At 47.8% G+C, this 24258-nt stretch overlaps 1 protein-coding gene across 3 annotated transcripts in view; it reads left to right on the top strand.

Annotated features, from left to right (window-relative positions):
• LOC115910772 (collagen alpha-1(XXVII) chain-like) overlaps positions 1-24258 on the top strand; it is a 149035-nt gene that overhangs the window by 17558 nt on the left and 107219 nt on the right. For all 3 annotated transcript variants that reach the window (XM_030961168.1, XM_030961167.1, XM_030961169.1), the window contains 3 exons: positions 674-2097; positions 10981-11034; positions 19197-19250. In XM_030961168.1, the coding sequence (XP_030817028.1) occupies positions 674-2097; positions 10981-11034; positions 19197-19250 (1532 nt within the window). The remainder of the gene's footprint in view (positions 1-673; positions 2098-10980; positions 11035-19196; positions 19251-24258) is intronic.

Genomic DNA, 24258 nt, shown 5'->3' with positions numbered 1-24258 from the left:
CCAGGTCTGGTTCCAACCTATTAAAATAATTCATTGCTGTAAGATGATCTTCTGGGGGAAAAAAAAAGTACTGTTGAGAACTTTGAGCAGTTCACTGAAATCTGGGTGTAATGTTTTTCATGCTGGGAGGCACCTGCACTTCCCTAAACTCTCCAAAGATCAAAAGCTGCTGCTTGCTAGCTTGGAGAGAGACAGATACAAGGCTTATGCTTCCTCTGGAAGTTTTGTTACTTGCCCTCTGGGGATACAAAATTTTGCAATCCCAGCTCAATCTGTTGTTCAAATTCCTTTCCAGCTATGTGGTCAGTACTCAGAATTAAATCCCAGGAAGAGGACTAGGGGTGCTCAGTGGGAAATTTCCTTGTAGTGAGGTCAGCTCCCTCCAGAACATCTGAGCCGGTCCCTGGTGGGACAGGAGAACTCACCAGATGCACCATGGAGCTGACACATTTTGGCATTTCCTGGTAATCACATTGAGCATGAACTTGCTCCTCGCATGATGTGAGAAGAGCTGTGAGTTCTCTATGCTGGTTATGGGATTATATATGTGAGAAGGTGGGATTAGATATGCAAACTGGGATTTCCTGTAGCCTGTTGCCTTTGTGCACGGATTGGTTTGACCTCCCTCCACACCCATCCAGCGCCTCACATAATCTTTGTGCTCCCCTTTCAGATGTGGATGTTCTTCAAAGACTGGGCCTGTCAGGGAAAAGGCCATCGGGTGGATGGTCCTCCTCACGTGCAGCTCCTCAAGGAGTCATTCCTTTCAAATCAGGGGTCATCTTCACCCAGCGAGCCCGTGTGGAAGCCCCGCTCAGCGCCCTGCTCCCCGCAGGCTCCAGCTCTGACCTGCTCCTGGTGCTGAGCCTCTGCTCCCACCGCATCAACAACGCCTTCCTCTTTGCTGTCAGGAGCAAAAAGAAAAAACTGCAGCTGGGGGTCCAGTTTGTGCCCGGGAAGATCATCGTGTACGTGGGCCACAAGCGCTCTGTATATTTTGATTACAATGTCCACGATGGCCGGTGGCACAATATGGCCATCAACATTCGTGGCCAGACTGTCACTTTATTTACTTCTTGTGGGAAGCGCAGAGTACATGCGGATTTGCATTTTAAAAAGGACGAGGCGTTGGATCCACAGGGATCTTTCCTCTTTGGGAAGATAAGCCAGCACTCCGTGCAGTTTGAAGGAGCCATCTGCCAGTTTGATATTTATCCTTCCGCCAAGGCAGCTCATCATTACTGTAAATACCTGAAAAAACAGTGCAGGCAAGCAGATACCTACAGGCCAAACCTGCCCCCTCTCATCCCCCTCCTGCCCAGGGATCCCAGTGCCTCCCCCAGTACCCCACAGCATACAGAGCCCTCACTGCAGGGTCTGAAAAACCTGACCACTGCTGCCCCAAACTTGGAGTTTGGCAGGGTCACTGCACCCCTCAAGACGAGGGGTTCAGGTACAACAACCCCCACGTTGCTGTCAACCCCACCATCACGGCCAAGACTGACTACCAAAGCCACCAAGGTCACGGTGGCCCCGCCTGTTGTGTCAAGTACCAAACCACAGGTACCCACCCAGTCCCCTCGGGGCATGGGGACAACCCTCAGGGTGTCTCAGCCCACTCCCAGCACACGCAGGGAGAAAACTCCTCTTCCCACTACCAAAAGGGCCCCACCAACGAGCCAGAGCCTGGTCACGGCCAGCAGGAAGGAGTCTGAGCAAGAGACCAAAAAGAAGAACAACCAAAAACCAATCACTGAGCCCCCCGAAGCGCTCAGTACTGCAAAGCCACTGAGGAGGGTGACTGATAACACAACGAGCAGTGTCCACCTGGTTACCCTGAAGCAAACCCCACAGAACCCGAGCCGTGGGCCCATCCCAAAGAAGCCATCCCCCACCAGGAGAGTGGATCCCAGCGTCATCCCTCTGGTGCACACCAAGCCACCCCTGGGCTCTGCCCGGCCCAGCTCCAGAGCCAGGGCCTTCAACCTCACAACCCCGGCTGCCACAGACGGCTATCAAATCTTTGACCCCTTGGGACCCACTCCGTTTCCATTTTTACTGGGATTTCCAGGAGTGAAAGGAGAGAGGGGACCTCAGGTAGGTTCAGGCTCTTCGTGGTGGCTGTTCCCGGTCACAGCTCGGCTCAAGGGCTAGCAGACCACAGGCTCCAAGGGTTTCTGTGAAGCTCATCCAAGTGTGGCAGCCAAGCCCTGCTGCATTCCTGATCATCACAATTTTAGCATAAATCTCAGTTTGAACATGAGTATTCAGTGATGGTGGATGCTGTGAAACATTTGCGGTTAAAGTTGCTGCTTTATGTCAGATTTTTAAAAAGAAAGGAAAAAAAAAAAGATAAATTCCACCTTCTTTTCCTTTAAATTGCTGGCTAAAATTTTAATGACCAGGTTGGCACTGTCTTCCACACCCTTGGTTTATCTCTGGTCATCTTCCATAGAAAACCCAGATGCCTTGAAAACATGCCTCAAGTTAACTATTTCTTGGCACTTGTTATTAATTTGTTTTGTATCTGATATTCTCAAATCTAGAAAAGTGCCCTGTTCCAGCAAATTCAAATGCAGAGATGGCTTCAGGATTTATTTTTTTAAACAAAGTCTCATTTGTTTTTATGGTATAAGTTTTTCTTGGGTGTTTTGTTCTGGTTTTTATTTCTCATAGCCTGCACTTAAAACATGCAAAAAGTTTCCTTTATAAATTTAACTACTACATTCCACATAAAAAATAACTCCTTTCAGGTTGTATATATTGGCCATTATAAAAGCATACACACGTTTTGTAATGTTAAAAGCACTCAGGCCCCACTAATTATCTGCTGGCTGTTCTTCTTTTTTTTTTTCCAAATTTGAGAATGCAAACATGATCTTTAAACTGGCCAACTTTTAGGGGGATTTGGTGTTCCAACCCAAACTGTCAATAGGAGAGGGGGGTTGTACATGTAAAATAAGTTTCTCCCAGACAGAGCCTTCAGTTGCCAAGATCCAGCCTAGAGGGAATTTTTATAGCTGACTTCTTAAAATAGTGAAAGAAGAGTTTACAATGGAAATATTGAGGCTGGTGTAAGGAATGACCAGCACTTGTCTCTGCAGAGCTGCTCCTTGGTGCAAGTAACACCCAAAGTGGAATGGTTGGGTCTCCCCAGGTCCTCAGTGGGAGATGAGCAGTTTGTGTTTCCTCCTGTCCCATCTCAGAGCTGGCTGGTGATTTCTCTCCCTGTTCTTTGGCTGTGGAGTCACCCAGGGTGGTGTTTTGTTCCCAGTTCCTGCCCCTGGGAGAGTGAAGGTGATCCTGGGCAGGGGTTGAGAGTGGGCTGCAGGCACCCATCCCTGATGGAGTCTTGATGCTTGGAGAAGTTTTGCTAAACCCCCGAGTAGACAGAACAAGCTCCAGCAATTTGATCTTTGAGCAGGCTTCTGTGTTTTGTGGAGAGTCATTTCAGGCATATTTCCAAGAGAAGAAATCCAGCAGTTGTGCATTTCCCTTAAAACATCACTTAGCTTTAAGGGGTGAATCTGGATGCCTGCTCCAAGCCCACCACAATCCTGACCCCTGCCACCTTCTTGCTCTTCAAGTGTCATGAGGGTGACCAAGCTCTAAGCCCCTGCAATGTAAAGAGCTTATTATTGAACTGGAGTGGAAAATCTCTCTCAGGCTTGTGAATCATAGCAAAGAAATGGATTCAGGCTGTGGAGGGCTGAGGGAAGAGATGGCAGGATTTTTCCATCCTGTCTGAGAACAACTGGAGTCCTGAACCGAGGGAAAGGAGAACTTTCTGAGGCTCTGTCTGGCCTTATTCTCTTTGACTGCTGGAAACAAAATCAGGGCTTGGGCAGGGAAAGGTTGTGGCTTGGCTGGAGCTGGCTGCCACACGGTGCTCAGCAGCTCCTGTGAGTCACTCAGAGATCTCTGTACCACGCTTCCTTGGATGTCTCTGACGTGGGAAGGGAAAGAGGAAAAAAAGATCAGAATGGGGATGACATGTTGAGAAGTTAATGCAGCACGTCCATGGCCAGATGAGCATGTTTGAGGGCAAAGTGCTGATAAATGTTCTGTGCCTGAGTAATTACCTGGCGCCGTCCTCGTGCTGCTGTTCCTGATGAGGTCAGTGGTGTCCCAGCCTGGCCAGGGCAGGGAATGGGCTGGGAATGTCATCTGCTGTCTGGCACACCGAGGGAAGGAGAAGGTGATTAATTAGTTTTCCCAGCTGCTGCCTGATACGAGGTCTCTCCAAGAAGATTGTCACCCTGAGGAGGGAGGTGTGGGGAGGGGAACTGCCTTCTGCATGTTCAGCAGGGATTGGGGCCACCTTGGCTGTGATTTCTGGGCAGGCTGGCAGCCACTGAACCCCTCCACCTAGAGAGAAAGGACTGTTGTTCATCCTGATCATCCCAATGGCAGCCATGGTGTGAGGCAGTGATGACTCAGGCTCTGTGGTGTCTGCACTTGAGGCTTTGTGAATTCTACTAAAATAACCAATGAAATATTCTTAGCTGTGCAGAAAGGCCCCATCCAACAGTAGAGGAAGGGTTTGATGGTTAGAGGAGTGTAAGCAAAGGACTGAAAGGATTTATTTAGGAATAAAATCCAGCACCCTCCATGTATTAATCTGTCCTGAAGGACCACTAGGATGCTGTGCAAAAGGGAGACGCTGCATCCCACATAGAACTCAGGCAGAGCATTAATTCTTCAGGAGAACTGGATTAGCTGAGCAGCTAGAGGAGGGAGGGTAATATGTTCTTAAAAAAGAAAAACTTCTTGGGAACCATTAATAACCACAAGCATTTGGGATCTCAGCTCTATGTTTTTTTGGAGGGGAGAAATAACAAAAGGAACACCCAGATATCGTGCGAAGTTAGTAACACAGCACTGACTCAGCAGCTGGCAAAAGTCCCTCTGGATCATCCCCACTGCCCAAAGCATCCCAGCCAGCCTTGCTCCAGAGCTCCAGGCCCTGCAGCATGACCCCAGCACGTGGCTGGAAGTAGCCTGAAACCCCTCTCAAAAAGAAAAATTCATACTGGAAAATAATATCTGTTGCAAGCATGTCAAACTCTTGAACTGAGGCTGTGATATGTGATGATTTGGGTATTTGAATCCTCCAGTGGATGGGGTGTCATTTGCTTGTCTAGACCAGCAGCAGGCTTGGCAGGGAGATTTTGGGGGGCTGCTGTAGCCTCTCCCCTGCCCACCAGCACCACCTGCCAGGTGAGGCTGTGCTAAACCCCTTCCCTGGCATGGCTGGGCTCTAGCACAGGGTACCCTAAGTCAGACCTTTCTCCTCCTATACAAAGCTGCGATTCTGTCCCTACAGGCAAGCCTCTTGACAAGCCAAAGGTTCTTTTTAGAGCAAGAAAACCACCCCTTATGCAGAATGTGCAGGCTGGGGTCACTGAGAGGCTGTGAAGTGCTCAGGTAAGAGGAGCAGGGGGTGCTTTTCAGGGACACCCCAATATCCCAGCCAGAGGACAGGGGGGCTCACACCCTCAGTTCCAGCTGCATGGCCAGGCTGGAGGCAGTGGTGGTGCCTGGCAAGCTGCTGCTCCCCCTCCCTCCCTGTCTGTCTCCCTCTCTGCAAGGCACATGTGTTTCCAAGGTCCCCAGTCTAGACTGCTCCAGCTGCCATCCTCTGCACGAGCAGTTTGTCTTGGAGCACAGCTCCTTCCCTAAAGAAACAATCCCAGCCAATTCAATCAGTGGGCAGGGGAGAGAGGTGACTGGAAACACAGATAAAATGTATGAAGTGCCTATTTCCAGTCCTCCTCACACCAGAAAAGGATGTTTGAGCTGCCAGCCCATGATAAATTAAGGAACACACAACGTGTTGGAATATCTATTAATGAATGAGTCATATTAATAATAAAAAAAGAGAGACTGCATGCTTTGTATAATGCATGGGGAAAGTTTTATCCTTGCTCACATAATTGGATCACATTTTTTTGGTGATTTAACCGGAAATATCCCAGAAGGGAAATCTTGCCGGCAAATGACCAAGCATCAGAGAGGTCTATTTGTGTAAAATAAAGTTAATTTTGAAGAGAGACAGTTGATTGTGCATTTGAGATAAATGAGCTGCAAAGGATCTAGGATTGTACAAGTATATACAAGTATTTTTATAAATTTTTAAATATAGAAAGTGAGTAGTAGAGTAGGTGATTCCTCTATTCCTTCCCAGCCTTTCAGGCTCCCTTCCAAGGTCTGGGATCACTCCAGTGCCCTGCAGAGCCTGTTCCTGAAATGTCTCTGCAGAAAAGTGGCTTTCATCAAGCCAGAACACTCATATTTTGCTGTGCATTGTGCTGCTGCTCTGTGAGGAACCCAGGTGTGGACAAGGACCTTTGTGTGATAGGTGTTGCACAGACCCAGAGCAAACATCTGTGCCTGGTGAGGAAATCGTGTTACAAGGCTGGCTCTGCACCAGCAGCTCAGCTCCTGCCAGAATTATGAGGGCTTTTTGTTTTTACACTGTTTGAAACCCAGACGTGTCCAAATTTTAATACGATAAGCCTGCCTTGGAGAAGAAAGTAACCAAAGCATTGGGAGTTTCCCCCCCCTAAAATTCTAGCTTTGTTTTAGGCAGTTTTTGAAGCCTGGCAATGACGGGGAGGTGAGGAGAGGTTGCCAGGCTGTTGAAAATGAGGGTTTTTCTCCTCATTTTCTATTCTCCTGAGCAGGGAATTTTGAATTCCAGTGCTGTCCCTGTAGCTGTTCAGTCCTTCCTTGCTGGTGCTTCCCAGATGTACAGGGCTGAAGGGTAGGTTTGTGGCAGTGGCCGTCTTTCCTGTAGGAATATTTCTCTTCTTGGAAGAAAACAGTTCAGGTCCTTTATCTGCAGGAGGAATGTCACTCCCTGCTCAGAACATGGTGCCAATGTGGGGAGAAGCTTTTGGTGTGTTTTCTGAACTCCTTTTTAAGTTGACTTTTACTACAGGCATTAACACCTGACAAAGAGGAGTGTTCTCTCTCCTCTCCTCAGTCCCAGCAGCATTTTGCACTTCTGAAACTGAATTTTCTGGGACACAGGAGAACTGTGCCACCAGTGGCTGGACAGAAATACATTGGGAATACCCTAAAGTAAATTTGTCCATCTCTCTGTGTGCACTGGAATATGAGCTTTAATAGTTTCCTGGGAAATCTCAGCTCTTTGCTGCCAGGCTGAGTACTCACCCCTGGGGAAACAATTACAGGAATCCTTTCCTGTCTGACCAAGTTGATTCAGCAGTCATTTCCCAATTTCCAGCACCAGTTCTTGTACTCAGTGTGCTTTAATTCAACAGCAGGTTTGGCCTTGCTGAGTTTGGAGCTCAGAAGGCACCTTGCTCCCTGCAGCACTGCTGTGGGCAGAGGAAGCAGTGAAGGGGAGTCACAGTGTGGGAGAGGCAGAGGTATAAATTAACAGCAAGAGGAAATGGCAAGATTTCCCTTATCCTCAGGGTCCCATGTATTTTCTTTTCAGACAAGTATGTTTAATTTTCCATTTGCAATTTGAAGCTCAGAGAGCTAAGATTAAAAAAACCAAAAAGTCCCTTTTGCAGCAGCAAGTTTCCCAGCAGCAGCTTAGAATAAATCCTGTGATCATTTGGTGGGGTCGGTCGTCATTGCTAATGCTACCGTGGGAAACTGAGAAGGGTTAAACTTTATTGTGGCTGCCCTGAGCTGCTTCAGGAGCTGTTCAGGCTGGTTAACAGCTCAGCTGTTTGGCTTGAGAAGAGAGAGAGTAGCTGCTGCTGCTGAGCTTCTCCTTGATCTCTGCTTTGCTTTGTGTGATAACAGGGTGGGTGTTCTCTGCCATCCGTTTGCAGAAGGAGCAGGCAAGGAGCCAGGGAGACAAGAGCTGCAGTGCCAGGGGCAGGAGCTCACCACAGGAGGCTCCATCCCTGTGATGGGAGGGCAGGGCAGAGCGCTGATACCCTCATCCCACTGCCAGCAGCAGGAAATCCTCCTGCCCTTGGAGCACTGCCCTCTGTTCCTGGGGAAATTCCCCAGGGGTGCCCTAAGGGACAGTGGAGAGGTCCCCAAAGGCTCTGACCTGAGCTGGGGGTGAGGCTGGGGCTGTGTGTGCAGGCTCACTGACAGACATCTCCTGCTCCCCCTGCACCTGAAGGGGACTGCATCCATCATCTGTGAGAAGCTGGGCCCTGACCCAGCCCTTCTCCTCTGGATGCACATTTTCCTTGAGTGAATTTCAGCATTGCTCTCCCCAGCTGTGACATGTGGGGCTCTTGTCCCTGAGCTTGAGCCTCTTGTCTGAGAGCATGGGCTGGGTGACAGAGAGGCACAGGGGAAAGGAGGCACCAGGAAGGCACAGCCCATGTCCCACCCAGCCCAGCCACCATGGAACTGAGAAATGTGACAAGTAAAAAGTGGCCTCACAGGGTGTCACTTCTCAGCACTGCCTGTGCCCATCCTGCCCCAGTCCTCTTCCACCCTCACTGGCTTCAATTTAAGTGGTCACATCCTTACATTTTGCACTTACTCTAGTGCCTGGCACCTTTGAACCACCCATCCCACCTTCCCCTTATCCCTCTTACTCCTCAAGCAAGCAAAAATGAGTCTGAAGGGATGGCAGATCAAAGCACCATGGCAGGGACTCCTGAGCTGTGTACTGCTCTGTGCTTTTCCAGCTAGAAGCCTTTCTCTCAGCTCTCTATTCCCACTCCAGTGCTGGTATTAACTCTCTCCTTATTTTTGTGTTAGCTTCAGTCTGTTCTGAGCAGCTCACATTTTTGGAGAAGGTCTTTGCTCAAGCAGCCAAGTACAATTGCAGCTGCTGCTAGCAGGAAGGTGGAAAAGGTCACCTCAATTCTGGTACATGGGGAACACCATGCTCAGACAGTTGCATCTCCTCTTTTACCTCCTCTAAGGGTGTAAATGGGGATGGGTTTTGGTGGAGGAGAGATTAAGGACTTGGTTTAATTTCTGATAAACTCTTATTAAACCTGTTGCTGCCTCAGTTGCACTGGATTCGTGGTTTGATAGTTATCATCCCAACTAAAAGGGCAGGGGGATATTTTTAATAAAATCTGGGATTCTGGAGCACAATTATACATGAAGCTTAAAAAACCCCTACAATTACGTGTCTATTTGCACAGCTGTATAATTGCATTATGCACGGGGCCCTGAGCTGGCACAATGGCAGGTTAAAACACTGGGATATTGCTAAAATCAGGGTCAGCTGTATCAGTGAGGGTTGTTAATACAAAGAGCAGTAATACTGTGTTAGCCAGCAGTCTGCAGCTGGCAGAGGGGTCAGATGAAGTGTCCCACACTGGAGATTGACATGTCCAGGGCAGGCAGGGCTGGGCAGCAGCAGGGGCTCATGTGGTGACAGAGGCCCATCCCTTGTGTCACACTGAGGGACATTACCTGTTCTGGGCTGTGTAGGCTCCTTTAAAACAAACCTTTTCTTGTTATCTTCACTACAGGGATAAAAAGTTGCTATTTATTTGTTGTGCTGATAAATGAACAGCGCAGAGGACACTGGGCTTTGCTTATGCCTTCCTTGACTTTTTTTTTCCTACTGTGACAAGTTTGGCTCTTAAAACAGGTACATAAGACTTTAGATAATAGACTTTTATACAACTTAATGTGCTGTTTACACGTGGGAGGGTTGGTCATATCAGGGGAATGTTTATCCATTGGTTACCTGTATGGTTCAGGCAAGTTTTCTCTTTCCAAAATCTTTTCCTGGGCATGAGATTTAGGGTAGGGATCTCCTGGGTCGATTTTTTCCTTACTGAATCATGTCCTTGATGACTCCTGGGAGCTGCACTAGAGATCTTGAGCTTTTTTGTTCCTGCTCATGGGCATCACTAGCCTGAGCAGCTCTGAGCAGCAGGGCCAGCCTGGCAGGGAGGAGATCCCAGAGAGATCACCCAGCGGGAAGGGAGCAAGGCCAGAATGTGGCCATGGGGCTCATCCTGCCCCTGCTCCATGCCCTGCACCTTCATCCCTGTGGAATGCTGTTCCTGGGACCTGCCATGCAGGCAGAGAGCTCAGGCTGCCTTCCAAACACCCCTCACAGGCTGCTCTGGATGTGTCTCCACCGAATGCAATGGAAACTTGTCTTTTGTAGCAAGCTACCAGAATATAAATCCTCTGGGAGACACTTTAATCAGCAGTTACTCTTGTCAGACGTGTTTGGCTTGGGGGAAAAATAAGTTTTGAGGAGTTACTAGGAGTTGCAGATGGCTCTCCAGAAATCTGAATTCTCCATCCCATTGAAAAAAAAAAAGAATAAATAGATGAACAAATTCAAAGGAGTTCAAACCTCATTTGTTAAGTATTTTTTCCTAACCTGTTTCAGATCAGTGCACAGCTGGGCTCCTGATATCTCCACTTTGTTCCTCCCTCTTACAAGATCCCCACTACTCTGGCGTGTATGACCTGACCTTTCCTTTGCTACAGAACCGTATTTAAGAATTTCCAACATTGACACCAATTTTATTACATTTTATAACCTGCTGCTCTGAAATATGAAGTGCTGGGGTTGCACATAATCACAGATTTTGTTGTAACTCATGTAGGAACCTCCAACACCAAGAGCTGCACGTGTCCATCTGACAGAGATTAGAACACACAATGTGCTTCCCTTGCCAAGGTGCTAACACAGAGCAGGAAAATCCAAAGCTGGACACACTTGTGTTACCCCTGTGGCACAGCACAGGTCCAGGAGAGGGGAAGCACGAGGCACAGCTGTGATCCTGGGAATGCAGGCTGCAGCAGGAAGATGGGGATGCTCTGTCTCTGCTCTCTGGAAATACGTGCTCCTGCAGATGTTTTTGTGCGTGGCTTTTTATCCCTTTATAGCAATAGCATAAGCTGAAGGGAAGTTTTGGCTGTGATGCTGTAATTGGCCCTTCTCCCCTGGTCTTCTCCAAATTACTGTGTTATGGGTCTCTGTGAAGCAATGTCAGGAGCACCATTCTGACACAGAACCATCACTAATACCTGTTTTTGTTTTTCTAGGGCCCACCAGGTCTGCCAGGCTTACCAGGACCCCCTGGCAAGAGAGGTTCTCGAGTAAGTGCTTTAAAAAACTCCTTCTATTTGTATTTGAATCTGCCTGTGCTGTTGTTCCAAGGGCTGCTGTAGCTCCTGTGGCTGAGTGATGATTTCTTCAGGATCCTCTCTGTTGAGCTCTGGTCTCCTTCTCTCTCATTCCCTGCTGGAGGTTTTCACACTGGTGTTTTGCAGCCTCCCTGAGCTAAGGTTTGGCATCAGCAAAGGCTGGGGATGGATGTTTCCAAATGGCTGTCAGAAGAATGAGATCTGTCTGCCTCATTTTGTTTCCAGTATCTGTTCCTCCTTGCGAGCTGAATATTAGCTGAATATTAGCTTTGGCTGCTTTTTGTACTCCCCTTCCCCCTCCCCAGCTTCACAAATTGTTTAGTTCAAGGTCCTTCATTGGTGGGACCAAGGTCCAGGACCAAGGACTCAGCACACACAGAGATGAGGGGTTTTTGTTCCCCAGACCTGCTCTCTGACTCCTTTTCAAGCTCTAAAGCAGAATGCCTTATCAGCTCAGGAATTCGCAATGGCTCTCGCAGAATTTCTTCCTCACCAAAAAGAAATTCTGCTGCAGATATTTGAACACTGAGTGCTGTGCTGAGGAAACATCTGGAGCTGAGTGCTGCAACTAGCTGTGAGAAAAGCAGAAAAGCCTCCTGCTCTGGCCCAGCTCTCCCAGGGCTGGGCAGTGTGCCTGACCTGGATGCGGTGCAGTGCTGGCACTGCTCTCCTGGCAGCTTGGGGCTGCTTTCCTGGGAGCACAGGGCTGTCCACAGGGTGCAGCCATGGAGCCCCTTCCTCAGCACTGCTGTGGGCTGGGAATCCAGAGGTGTGAGTGTCTGAGGCTGGAGGAAGGGAATATTTGGATCTGTGATGCAGGCAGCATCCTGGCCTGGCAGCAGAGGGAGATTTCCTCACACATACTTGGCTGAGCCTCAAGCCCCGTGTAATGTCTTTAAAGAGCAAGCAAGAGGCTGAGCTGGGAGGCTCTCAGGCATTCCCCCAGGACACTTGTAACACTCCTGTGAGGTCTCACAGTGACCAGCAAAAACCAAACTCATCTCCTTTCTCCAACAGTGAAATGCAGCTCTGCAGGACCCCTGGAGCCTGGGCCTGTGGGAAACAAAAGCTGATTTGGGCTGTAAGTGAGGGGGTTAGGCAGCACCAGGCCTGTTTTTTAGTGAAACATCAGCCCTGATATCTTCTTCACAAGTGTCCAAGCAGCTCCCACATCAGTAGATTGCCCAGAGTTTGCATTTCTTGGCATCCCCATGAGAGCTGGAAGTTGGTTCCTACCCCAGCTCATTGATTATGAGGGGTGTTTGCTGTTACTTCTGGCAATCCTGTGGTTTGCAAACTAAACTCCAGGTCTGGAGTCCCAGCTGCATCCCCTGCCTGCTGTATGAGTGACCAAATTTCAGCTCCACATCCCAATTCCACTTGAGTTTCTTCTGAAGGAAATAGCATCATGGAAGCTGTGTCATAATTGTCTGTTATTCCCCAGCTGTGGCGTGCTCCATCCTATATTTAAGATGATCCTCTGAAAGACAATAAGCAACAGAGGGTTTCTGAGCTCAGCCCCTGCCAGAGGTGCTGAGAATTGGTGCAGGAAAGAGTTCCCAGTTAGGAAGTGTCCAGCACAGCTGAGCCTGGCCTGGCTCAGACCCCTTCAGAGAGGCTGTGCTAATTTTGGGAGGGGGCAGAAGGGTCACTCTGTGAATGTCTGGCGCTGGAAACAGGACTGTTCTGTGCCTCAATTGTTTTGGCTTTGGGCAGTGTTTCTCCTGGTAATTTTTTCTTGTGTCTCTTTGGGATTTAGGGATTTCGTTGGAAAGTGAAGCTGCCAGGAACTGAGACAGGCTTAGGGGAATTCTTGCATCTTTTGCTTTTGTAGTGCTTGAAAAACTTAAAAATAAACGTGCAACATTGCAGGGGTCGTGTTCTACCTCTCCTAACCTGATCCTCCAAAAAAGCAGCTGCAGAGTTCCTGCACCAGCCCATGGATAAGCCATGAGTGTCCCATCAGGTACAGCCCAAGTCTGGAGCTCCACAGGAGAGGTGAACATTGCAGTGCTGGATGCAGAGGAAAGGAAGGATCTTTCTGTCCCCAATGCAATTTTTGGCCTAATGCATGAGATTAATTGCCCTTGTATAACTTCTGTGTTATTAATGCTTATACAGCTGCCTGGCACATCTGAAAATCCAGTAGCAGCATTTGACTTGTGACTTTCTGTAGTGTGAATTTGCCTCATGCTGATGTGTAGGGCAGAATTTCCACCCCATATTGTCTCCTCCCTTTGTTCCCTCCATATTGGTGAGGGTAAAATGAAATCTCTGGTCAGCCTTTGCCTTGAGAGTGAGCCTGTGGTGGGTGAGAGTCTGTCAGGAAATCTGGCTGCTCCATGGATCTGTCTCCTGGTTTTCAGCAGATGAGTATCACCAGACCTGCCTGTGTAGTCTGAGGGTGGCTCTTCCATGTAGGTAATGCCACCTGCTTTGCAAAAACACACCCCAGCCTCTGTGACAGCATGGAACACATTCTGACTGGGACATGTCTCAGCATCCAAGAGCAATCCAAGGCAGGGTAGCAGAATGGATAGTGGGGTAGTCTTGTTGAAAATTACAGTTTCTCCATTTTTAAAAGCCAATCCCCATTTCAGAAGCATGGAATTAATTGCACACCCTATCACTCCAGCAGCAGGGGCCCACTGAGACAGATTCAGGCTATTCCCGTGCTCTCCTCTCTGCAGCTATGAAAGCAAATTTTCATTTTCATAACAAGTGAAAACTGGGTGTTTCTTCTTCTCATTATTTCCTGAGGGACTCCAAGAGAAATGAGTTAAAAATTGCAATGGGAATGGCTAATAACAGGCTTATAACACTATCCCAGGAGTGGCTAATAACACTATCTCAGGAGCTCTCCAGTCTGCAGAGATATTGCTGTGCTGCCATGTGTGCTCTCCAGGAAGGGTTTCTCTGTCTCTATCCAGCTGGTTTTCAGGATGGTTTTCAGCTTTCATGTCTGCATTAAAGAATTTGAGATATAAGGTCTGTCCACACTGTTTGTTCTTGGATAAATGTGCTGTGTGCCTGATCAGGTGTCTGTGTAAGGTCTGAGGGAATGGCAGTGTTAGCAATGAAGGATTTCCCCAGCTTTGTATGATGTGAAATGCCAGGCAGCTCACAGGACACCTTTTCCATGGTGGAAAGTGTGAGTGGTGGCACTGAGTGACACCCCCAGTTCTGTACAAGCCATGGGTGTTAAGCTTTTTGCATTTCTCCATCAGGGTCTCCCAGGGAGGCAGAGGCTGGGGCTGGGATTTTCTCTCAGGGATGTGCCAGCAAGCTCTGCAAGGAGCTGTCAGCGAAGGGCTCCCACTGGAGCAATCATTCCTTCACCACTGCAGCTTGTTCCTGCCTCACTGCAGGCTCTGGGAGCTTCACCCAGGGCTGTCTGCATGAGGGGCTTTGCACAGCACATCTGCATTGAACAGCACATCTGCATTGAACAGCACATCTGCATCCACCACAAGCTGGGGCTCGTTCCACTGGTTTGGTTTGACCAGCAAAGTACCCACGGTTTGAGGGGGTCTGAGTGACACTTGGTCTCAAACCCTGCCCTCCAGATGAGGCTGTGCAAATCCCACTTACCTGGTTTGCCTCTGCATGAAGGAAACAACAATTCTGAGGCACATGCCGGACAGGAGTGCAGCTCATGGGATGGATTGGGCTGAAAAGGACCCTAAAGATCATCTTGTTCTAACCTGACATCATGGGCAGGGAACCTTCCTCTAGACCAGGCTGCTCCAAGCCCTGTCCAGCCTGGCCTTGGTTATTTGCTCAGCCCCCAGGACAGCAAGAAAAGAGCAACAGTCAGACTTTCCAAAGCACTTAAAGAATTCAGGAATTCACTTTAATAATCCAGGTCCCACTGGTAGTCACTCCCTCTCCAACAGGTGGGCAAACACAGGTACAAGAAGTGTTCCATCCCTGTCCACACAGAGGCAGAATCAGCAATAAAAAGCCTGAGGTGCTGTAATTGCTCTTGGTTTATTTAAACTCAGAAACTCAGAAATCCAAATGGGTTTGGGTGAAGGGAACACACGTTCACTCCCTGATGCTTCAGGATGCATTTGCCATCCTCCTGTGAACCACAGCAGCTTGAAAGACTGGGAGGTCCCAGTGTAACATGTCCCTGTTACATTTGGTCTGTGCTTGGAAAAAATCTCCCTTGCCTTCAAAATGCAGGGCTTCCCTCCTGAAACAAGCAGCTCAGTCAGCTGGGGAGATTCCCCAGTATCCTCATGCCATTAGGAAGATTTTCCAATTTCTGAAAAGTGTTTAAAGAAACAGTTTGCTTGGCTTCACTTCAAATATTTAGCTCTTTTTCAGCAAGCCAGAGGTCACAGTGGGATCTGTAGGTCAGAAGCAGAAAAAGTTGCTTTACACAGTGAAACCCCAAGACTTAATGAGTTTCAAATGAGTGGTCATTCCTCTGACTGGAGCTCTTTAGCATTTAGCAGGAGCTGGGAGGATTTTTTTCCCCTTCCTTGTGAATGCTGGAGGGTTTGGGGGGGAGCTATGCACAGTTACACTTTTGTTAATTTTTGTAGGCTGGGAACCATGAGGCATAAAAGGGCTTCTGTGAGCAGGGTCCCATCTCCAGGCACCCCCAAGCCCTGCTGGGTGGCTCAGTGTCCTTCTCAAGCAGCATCATTCACACAGAAGGCATTCCAGGGAGAAGGGAAACCCCTCCTGCCTTGGAGAACACATCCAGGGATTGTTCTGCTCTCCGTGCCACGGAGCAGCCTGGGGCTGCTGCTGTCCCATGGTCACATTTTCCATGCAGTTTCTGGTACAAGGCTTGGAAGCTTCCAGATGCAAGCCTGCTGCTGCTAGGTTGGATTGTTTCAGCAGATATAGGAAGCTAAAGTGGGTGGGGAAATGAGCAAATGTGACACGTGCAGTGGGATTTTTTCATTTAGTGGTCTCAGCGCTGTCCTACCCTGTGTGCAGATAAGAGGAGCAAAACTGATGTATTGATGATAAATATATTTGGGAGAATACAAATTTCTAGGTGGGAGTGGTAAATTGAATTAATTAATGCAATAGAGCAATTAACTGCTGCTGACAGCTCCTGAGGCAGCTGCTATCCTGCACCTTTTGTTACTCAGCCCATCTAACTGTGCCACACAGCATCCTCCTCCTCTGCCAAGAATGTGGGTGGAATCCCAAATTCAGGACTCACCATGTTGGAACACATCAAGATCAATTATTTTTTACAATTTTTAGGATTGCTGGCAGACTACACCCTTTTCTCTCCAGAGCTGCCAGAGCAGCTTCAGATGTCTAACACAAGCCCCAGAACTGGTCACAGCAGTTTCCTTCATGCCAGACTGGACTTCCCACTATCATTTCATCACCAGGATGTGGCCACTTCCACTAGGGTAAAACCACATCAGTCTTTAGGGACAGGATGAGTCCCTGACCTTCCTTTGCCTGGATTACACTGGATGCACTCTGTCAGACTCATTGAACTCGGTGCTGAAGGCTCTGTTTTAGCTCAAGAGTCTCTGTTTTCATAATCACACTTTTAATCACTAGAAACTGTGACTGGATTCTTCCTCCTCTCTCTCCCCTCCTTCTACTTGAGGCTTTTTAGGATTTTGTATTTGAAGGGTTCCCAGATGAAGGCAGGAATGAAGAATCTGACTCCAAGTTCTTAGCAGGCTAATTTATTATTTTATGATACTATATTATATTAAAGAAATACTATACTAAACGATATTAAAGAATACAGAAAGGATACAGACAGAAGGCTAAAAAGATAATAATGAAAACTCCTGACTCTTTCCAGAGCCTTGACACAGCTTGGCCATGATTGGCCAAGAGTCAAAACAATTCACATGAAACCAATGAAACAATCACCTGTGGGTAAACAATGTCTAAACACATTCTAATGCAGCAAAACACAGGAGAAGCAATGAGATAATTATTGTTTTCCTTTTTCTCTGAGGCTTCTCAGCTTCCCAGGAGAAGAATCCTGGGCGAAGGGATTTTTCCAGAAAATGTGACGGTGACATTGGGATTTTGTTCCTGTGCTTTGGTTTGCTCTGAAAGAACTTGCACCAGATTTTGCTGGGGGTGTGATTAGTCTCTCATCCAGGAGCTCTGGATTGGCAGCTGATCTTCCCACAATCCAGGTTTCCTCTGGAATCCATCACTTTCATCTGGGGGTCACAGCGCACCGAGCTGCTCCCCGACACTGCTGAGAGCCTGCCCTGGGCTGTGCTGGAGCACAAACTTCAGATGATTGCTCTGCTGTGGGCTTTGGGCCAAGCTGCCTCACTCCAAAGCTGAATTACAGCTGAATTCCCTCCTCAAATCCAGCAGCAGGCTGGATTTATGAACCCTATTCAGAGCTACCTCGATTATTGCTTGTGTGTAAAAGCTTTTTAGGAACTCATCTTTTATAGAGACTTTGCTGGCCTGATTTCTGTCACTTATTATTCATTATCCTGCATATTTGAGACTGGAAAGTCTTGGGCTGAAACATTTTTGCCACCACAGACTTGTTGAATTACCTCTAAGCAGCACATTCAGTCTCTGTTTCAGTGTTCCATCCAATAAGGTGGGCAGGTGATTCCACAGTTTGCTGGGAAGATGAATTTATTTAAAACTCCTCAGCATCCAGGTTCTCTGGCTCCAGCAGCTGTATGGGTTTTCAAATAATAAGGTGATACTCAAACATTTTAATTTTAATTAAAGCTCTTTCAGTTTCACTGGAAATTCACAGACGTGCTAAACAAGAATTTCAGGTGAAAATTTAGAAGGAAATTAAGAATGGGGCAATAAATGTATTTGGGTTCAGGCTGAAAATTTGGAAGGAATTTAAGAATGGGATGTTAATTTGGGTAAAAACTGCCATTTGAAAAGTTCAGTCCCAGTCTTTTAATTAAACAGCGTCTTGCAGCAGAGCAGCATGTTGTGAAACAGCACTGAGCATTCAGCAACTGAATGTTCCACAAGATGCAATTTAAAAAGGCATTATTTTCTATTAAAATGCAGTAAAAATAAAACTGACTAGAGATCAGTGCACTGATGTTTCTTTAAGAGGACAGCAAGGGCACTGAACTTGGCTCCAGTGAAATGTTTAACTGCAGTGATTTTCCTTGGAAATCAGACCCTCAAGATTTTGGCCCCAAAATGCTCATTGGAAATCCTACAGCTTGCTGAGAAAGTGCCTGAGTGGGTTTTTATCCCCTTGCCTGTGCTGCCCTAACTTGAGGGTACATAAAGACCTCCTCATGGCAGGGTAGAGCCCTCACACGTTCTTGGCAGAATTCTTGGAGTTGAATTTTCAGGTTGTTTCATCTCCCAGGAACGTGCTCAAGAGGACTTAGAATTGTTATTACCCTGCCTGAAAGGTTAGCAGATCTTCTGTGCTGTGTATAACCCAGGCATAAACTATTCTTAGCTGCTTATTCCAGATAACTCCTTAAATAGGCCTTGGAAAATATGCAGGGTGCTTTTAAAATATGATGTAAAAGGAGATACTGGTGTGTGTGATTTGAGGTAGATACTCTGGCAGTGTCACTGGCTTGTGAGAACTAAGGAAAAATATAGATTTAACTATGTCAAATATGGATTTTAAAAGTTTACATGGATGTACTGCTATTCCCACTGTTTTGCTGTCTGATTACCCATTTTCTTTCCAATCTCCAAAGGCAAAAAATCTGGTTGGCTTGTAGGGAAAATGAGTTCACCCCAAAGAGCTGAAAAATTTTCCTTCAGTAATTACTTCTGTTCTCTTCAATCCTGAGCAAAAACCAAGTTGTTAACACCCCCCCACACTTCCTCTCCCCTCTGCCTGCCTCCATCCCCTTCTGCTGGGCTCCTCCCAGAGCCTGGACTCCCCTGACCCGTGGAATGTTTGGTTTACCCGAATTATCTCGGTGTCATGACATGTCCTGTGGTGGCAGACACACATCCACAGAGCCTGCTGGGAGCCCACAGCTGAGTTTCCCTCTGTGGGTGCCAGGGAGGGTCCCAGTGCCACCATTCCCTGCCAGGGCACCCCAGGGCTCTGTAAGTCTGGCACAGCACTGCTCCAGCATTCATGCAGATCCCACCGTCTCCTTTTGACTCTGTTTTGTGTTTGTTGTGTGTTTTAGGGTCCCCCAGGCCCCCATGGAAACCCTGGCTCACCTGGCCCCCCAGGACTGAAAGTAAGTATGAACTGGTGTGAGGAACTTTCACCTTCCCGTCCCACAGGACATCCTGGGGGAAGGACAGCTTCCTTTTCTCCTGCTCTGGACAAAAGGACAGCAGCTGAAGCCATTCCTCCCTCCCTCCTGCTGTCCCAGGGGCTCTCCAGCAGCACAGCTGAGCCTTTTCCTGTGCCCAGAGAGACCCTGCTCTGTGCCCCCAGCCTTGCTTCTCCTCAATTTCAAAACTGCCAAATTAGGATCCTGCTTAAGCTGTGCCTGTGCCAGGCACAAACTGCTGTGTCAGACAAGGGCAGTGGAATCCTTGCTCCAGAGCTCCAGCAGCTCAGAATTCCTTTGCTTTCTCATTTTTTTCCTCTGGATTTTGCAGTTCCTCTGAGTCTGGACAGTGGCAGGAGTGAGTGGCAGCACCCAGCATCTTCCTCTGCCTTCCTCCTCCTGAAACTCCTCCCTCTGTCCTTCCCTCCCCAGAGTTTCTGGGAACTCTGAACTCCCCCAGTCCTCCCAAAGTGATCTCATGGCTTCCCTCTAGACACCCTCAGCTCTCCCAGGAGGGCTCAGAGCCTCCTGCAGTGCCAGGGGCCCTGTGCTTTGTGCTTTTCTCCTGCACACACAAGTTCCCTCCGGGTGGGAGTCCCCCCCTGCAGCTGCACCCTCTCCCTTTGCCTGGGATTGAGTACAGATGTGGCTCTGGAGGGGTCCTAACCCTGCAGTGTGCAGCAAAACCCTTCCAAAAGGTGTTTTAAATCCCAGCTCATTCCGTGTTTAAGGGTTTGTGTTACCGAAAGACTGAAGTTCCTGGAAAACTGGTTTGGATTGCTTTGGTGTGATTGTTTACAAAGGAATAGGTTTATATTTTATAACATCTGGGTTGGACTGAAGAACGATGGAGCTTGGAGAGGCAATATTGAACAGGGATTTTCAGTACCAGGGAGCTGTAGGACATCTCAGCCAAACAGAGAAAGGTGTGAGCAATAGTTCTGTCTTTTCATGATCTCATCAGTAGGCAGAGATGTTATGAGCACTATTGATGCTCTGGGAAAAAGATTCTGGAAACTTGGCATACTGCCTCTACGTGATTAAAAATTAGGCACTGGAGACATGCTGGTGAACAGCAGCTGGTTTAAATTCCACATACAGCCTGAAAAGTGAGCCTGTAAAAGTTCTACATCTTAGTGCTCTGCATTTATTCTCCATCAATGACTTCCAGATCACACTTGTTGAGTTTTATAAGTCAAATCAAACTTCTTTTATCTAACTTCCAGCCCTGCAAATCCAGCCTGGTCCAAGCTGTGGACTCAGGCTAAGTTTCTATTCTACAAATTGTTTTTTTTTTAAGACTTCTAGCCTAATGACTCGTCAGAAATCATCATTTGGCTGTAAAGTTCTCTTCAGTTGGTCGCCTAATAGAAATTAAGTCTTTCTGTAAGCATTTTTCCTCCATCTCAATGCACAGTCTGGCAGCAGGAAGTCTCAGTGGATGGAGAGCTGTAAGTCTGCAGCAGAGATCTGGTCTCATCAGGCTCTGTGATGTATTTTAGTTTTGTCCAGCCACCATTTGCAGGATTGTTCTGCTCGTGGTGCTTTGTCAAAAGGAATATTAGGTTTGCAATGGGATGTGAGAGCTGGAGCTCAGCCCAAGCCATGGTGAAGGTTCACCTCTAGCAGGGAGAGCCTGGTGAGCCGTGGTTACATCATCTCTGCCTCAGAAATGCTCTTTGGAAGGTGTGGATCAGATGCCAGAGTTTTGACTCCCCTCCTCCCCTTCAATTCTCTGGTGTTACAGCAGTCCCAGAAAATGGACGTTGCCCCAAAAAGTGATTTTTCACCCCTTATGTTTTAATTGCCTGCACCTGGGACCTGATTTCTTCATCATCAAAGAATGGTTTGGGTTGGAACCTGAGAGTTCATCTCATTATGGGCAGGGACATCCTCCCCTAGACCAGGTCACAGAGCTCCATCCAACCTGGCCTTGGCCACTTTCAGAGATGGGAACCTTCTTGACAGACCCAGCACATGGCAGAAATTCTGGATTTGTGAAAGCTCAGCCTGCACAGCAGGGCAAAGCAGCTCCAAGTGGAACTTCTCTTGCTGAGAGGCTGCTGGGCTTGGTCTGGCTTAGATAGCAGTTAAACCCACACAAAACAACCAATCTAAGAAAGGAAACTGAAGTTTCGCAGATAGATACAGCTTGGAAACCATGACTAACACCAAGTCATTGTCACTTAAGAAGGGACCCAGGAGCATAACATTTATCAGCTGAATGAGCAGGGCCCTTGTGAGGTCAGGCAGCTCTGTGCAAGGGCTGTGGAGTGGCACTGCAGCCTCTGGGTGTTTTCCTGTGTCTCCTGCCTGGCTGCAGGGCTTTGGTTGTGTTTCTGCATTTCACAGTCAGCCCTGTGCAGAGCCCAGTTTATCCTCACCCCTGGAGCTGAGCACTTGTAATTCCCAGGGCTTAGGGAGCTGATCTTGTGCACAGAGCTGTTTGTAGCTGTTGAGCCAAAATCCTGCTGATCTGCTTGGGCATGGTTCCACTGACCCCATGGCATTGCACCTGCTTGTACCACCTGGGAGTTCAGCCTGTGGTGCTCAGCTCAGCAATTCCTGATGTCAAACTGCTTAAAGGGCGATTCTTGCCACTTCCTGCATTCTGCTTGTTGTCCCTGGCAGTTGTAAAATCGCTGTTGCATCTTTTTGGCAGAGACTGATTATTGCAGATAACCTCTGCAACAGCTGCAGCCACAGGCTGGGCTGGGGCTGTCACCTGAAAGCTGCTGGGGACAGGAGGGGTGGTTTTGCTTTGTCTTGTAGCTCTCAGGATGCCCTAAAAGCATTTGGGATGAGGCAGATGGTCAGACAAGGTGTGTTTTCAAAAGCCATTGCAAGTTTGGTTTGCATTTCTCACCTGGAGGCTTTTGGCATCAGGTATTAGGATGGTTTGCTGCCCTGGATAAATCTCTTCTTAAAGCACTTAAAAAATATTGTATTTTCAGTTTAGTGAGTGCTTTTTCTCTCCAAGGTAGCTCATCAGTTTGGCTCACTGATAATTAAAATAGTATTAGTGGGATTGCAAAACTGAGATGTTTAAGTTGCACAGCTCTAGACTGTGCAATTCCCAGAAGAAAACATTTTTTTTACTTTACAAGAGGAAGATGTTCTCAGTAAGTTAGGATGGGAAAGAGAGAAACTTGTGGGAAAGGTGTTGTGGCCTGGCTTGGACAAGATTTAGGTTAATTCCCCCGTTGTCATTGCTGTGTAAGAAGACTGAAGCAATTAATCCACAATTTCAGCCCTCACATCCAGCTGGTGCCATTGCTGATTGATCTTGGGGACATGTGATCCTGCTCGTGGCTGAGCTCTGCACCTGTGTGATGGGCTCAGCAGGGCTGAACACGGAGCCAGTGCAAGGCAGAGACCTGGCTAATGTGATCTGCAGCTTCCCAGGGGAAAACACAAGCTCTTTTCCACGTCTCAAAGTCACTGCATGGAGCATATGGGAAGATTTAGGGAAAGTGGTGGGTGTCTACCTGCTGCAGCAAATGAATTTTGCAGAGCAGAAATGAACACTCAGGGATCCCAAGGGCTGCTCTAATCTGTTCCCAGCAGTGCCAGCACCCACTGACTGCTCTGAAGCTCAGGGAGTGGGAGAATTGCCCTGATAACAGCTGCATGCAAAGCAAGATTATCTGCATGACTTCATTTACTGTTTGGAAAGCTGTAGCCTTCATTGAGAATTTGTGCAGATACATCTGCCTTGAATCAGCAGTGCTCCCTACAGTCCAGAGCCAAGCAGTCTCACTCCTGAGTCTCACAGCCTGTGGTGGATGCTGGAGGAGGAGCAGAATGGGGGGGTTTACACTCTGGGCGAGGTGGGAAGTACACGTGGAATGCATTCCCAGTGAGGCTGTGACCAGAGCTCTGTGCTGCTCATGAGAAATGCCAGTTTATACCCATTATTTCTCAGGGCTTTAGCTGCTCAGAGTGACCCTGAGATACATCTGAAAGTCTCTTTTCCCAGCCTGGCACTCAAAGAAGGAATCAGAACTCTTCAGTTCTCAGTCTCAAGGTTTATTGTATCTTATCTATAAAATTCTTTCTCCTGACCTGCCGAGGTCCATTCAGCAGGACAGACAGAGGCACACTGCCTGCTCCCAGGGCAGTATTATCTTTTTATACTAAAAACTACATGTACAATATTTACAATAATTCCCAATACCTATCACCTATGTTAGACAGTGAGCTTCTACTCTAAACCAATTCCAAAGTGCCAACATCACAGCAGAAGATGGAGGCCAAGAAGAAGAAGGAGAAAGGCTGGACACACCCAGATTCCTCCATCTTGCCCCCTGAACCCCCATTCTAAAAACCCCAAAAATCAATTTTTCACCCCATGAAAGACAAATTATTTTTCTGCTTAGACTTTTGTGGCTTGCAGATCCTCATATAAGGTTGGTAACTTGCTCCATGGGTCATAATCAAAATCACAGGGGTCTTGGGCTCTGTGCCAAGGTCTCTGAGCCCCCTGGCAGGGGTCCTGGCAATCCAGGACAGCCAGAGGGATGTCCTGAATCCTGACAACTATTGCTCCTTTCTGGGTCTCCCCTCCAAGCCTTCACTTGACAGCCATTAGTTCACCCTCCCAGATGTCCTGTGCTGATGGGCACACAGAGGTTGTGGCTTGTTTATGATTCATGGGTGTTAAATAGTGACTGACCCTGGGATACCCATCCTAGCTATGCCAGAAGAGATGTTCTGTGTGCTGAGCTGTACCTATCCCCTACCCAAAGAACCTGGCACTCTTCAATCTCTTCTAGATTCTCCTACTTGCATCTCTCCCTGTTGGGTGCTCACAGTACCTTTCCACCTCTTGAAAAGTGGGATTTCCAAAGGAATCTGCTGGAATTAGATGATCAAATGCTGCTGAGATTCCAGCCTGTGTTTGTCAGAAGATCACAGCCTCAAACTGTAATTTCCCTCGTCACGGTTGTTAAGGAGGAAAATAAGGAAT

This window comes from Camarhynchus parvulus, chromosome 17 (genome assembly GCF_901933205.1).
Source record: "Camarhynchus parvulus chromosome 17, STF_HiC, whole genome shotgun sequence".
Lineage (NCBI taxonomy): Eukaryota > Metazoa > Chordata > Aves > Passeriformes > Thraupidae > Camarhynchus > Camarhynchus parvulus.
The sequence above is the reverse complement of the archived record's forward strand: the minus strand, read 5'-3'. Positions and strand labels throughout refer to the sequence as shown.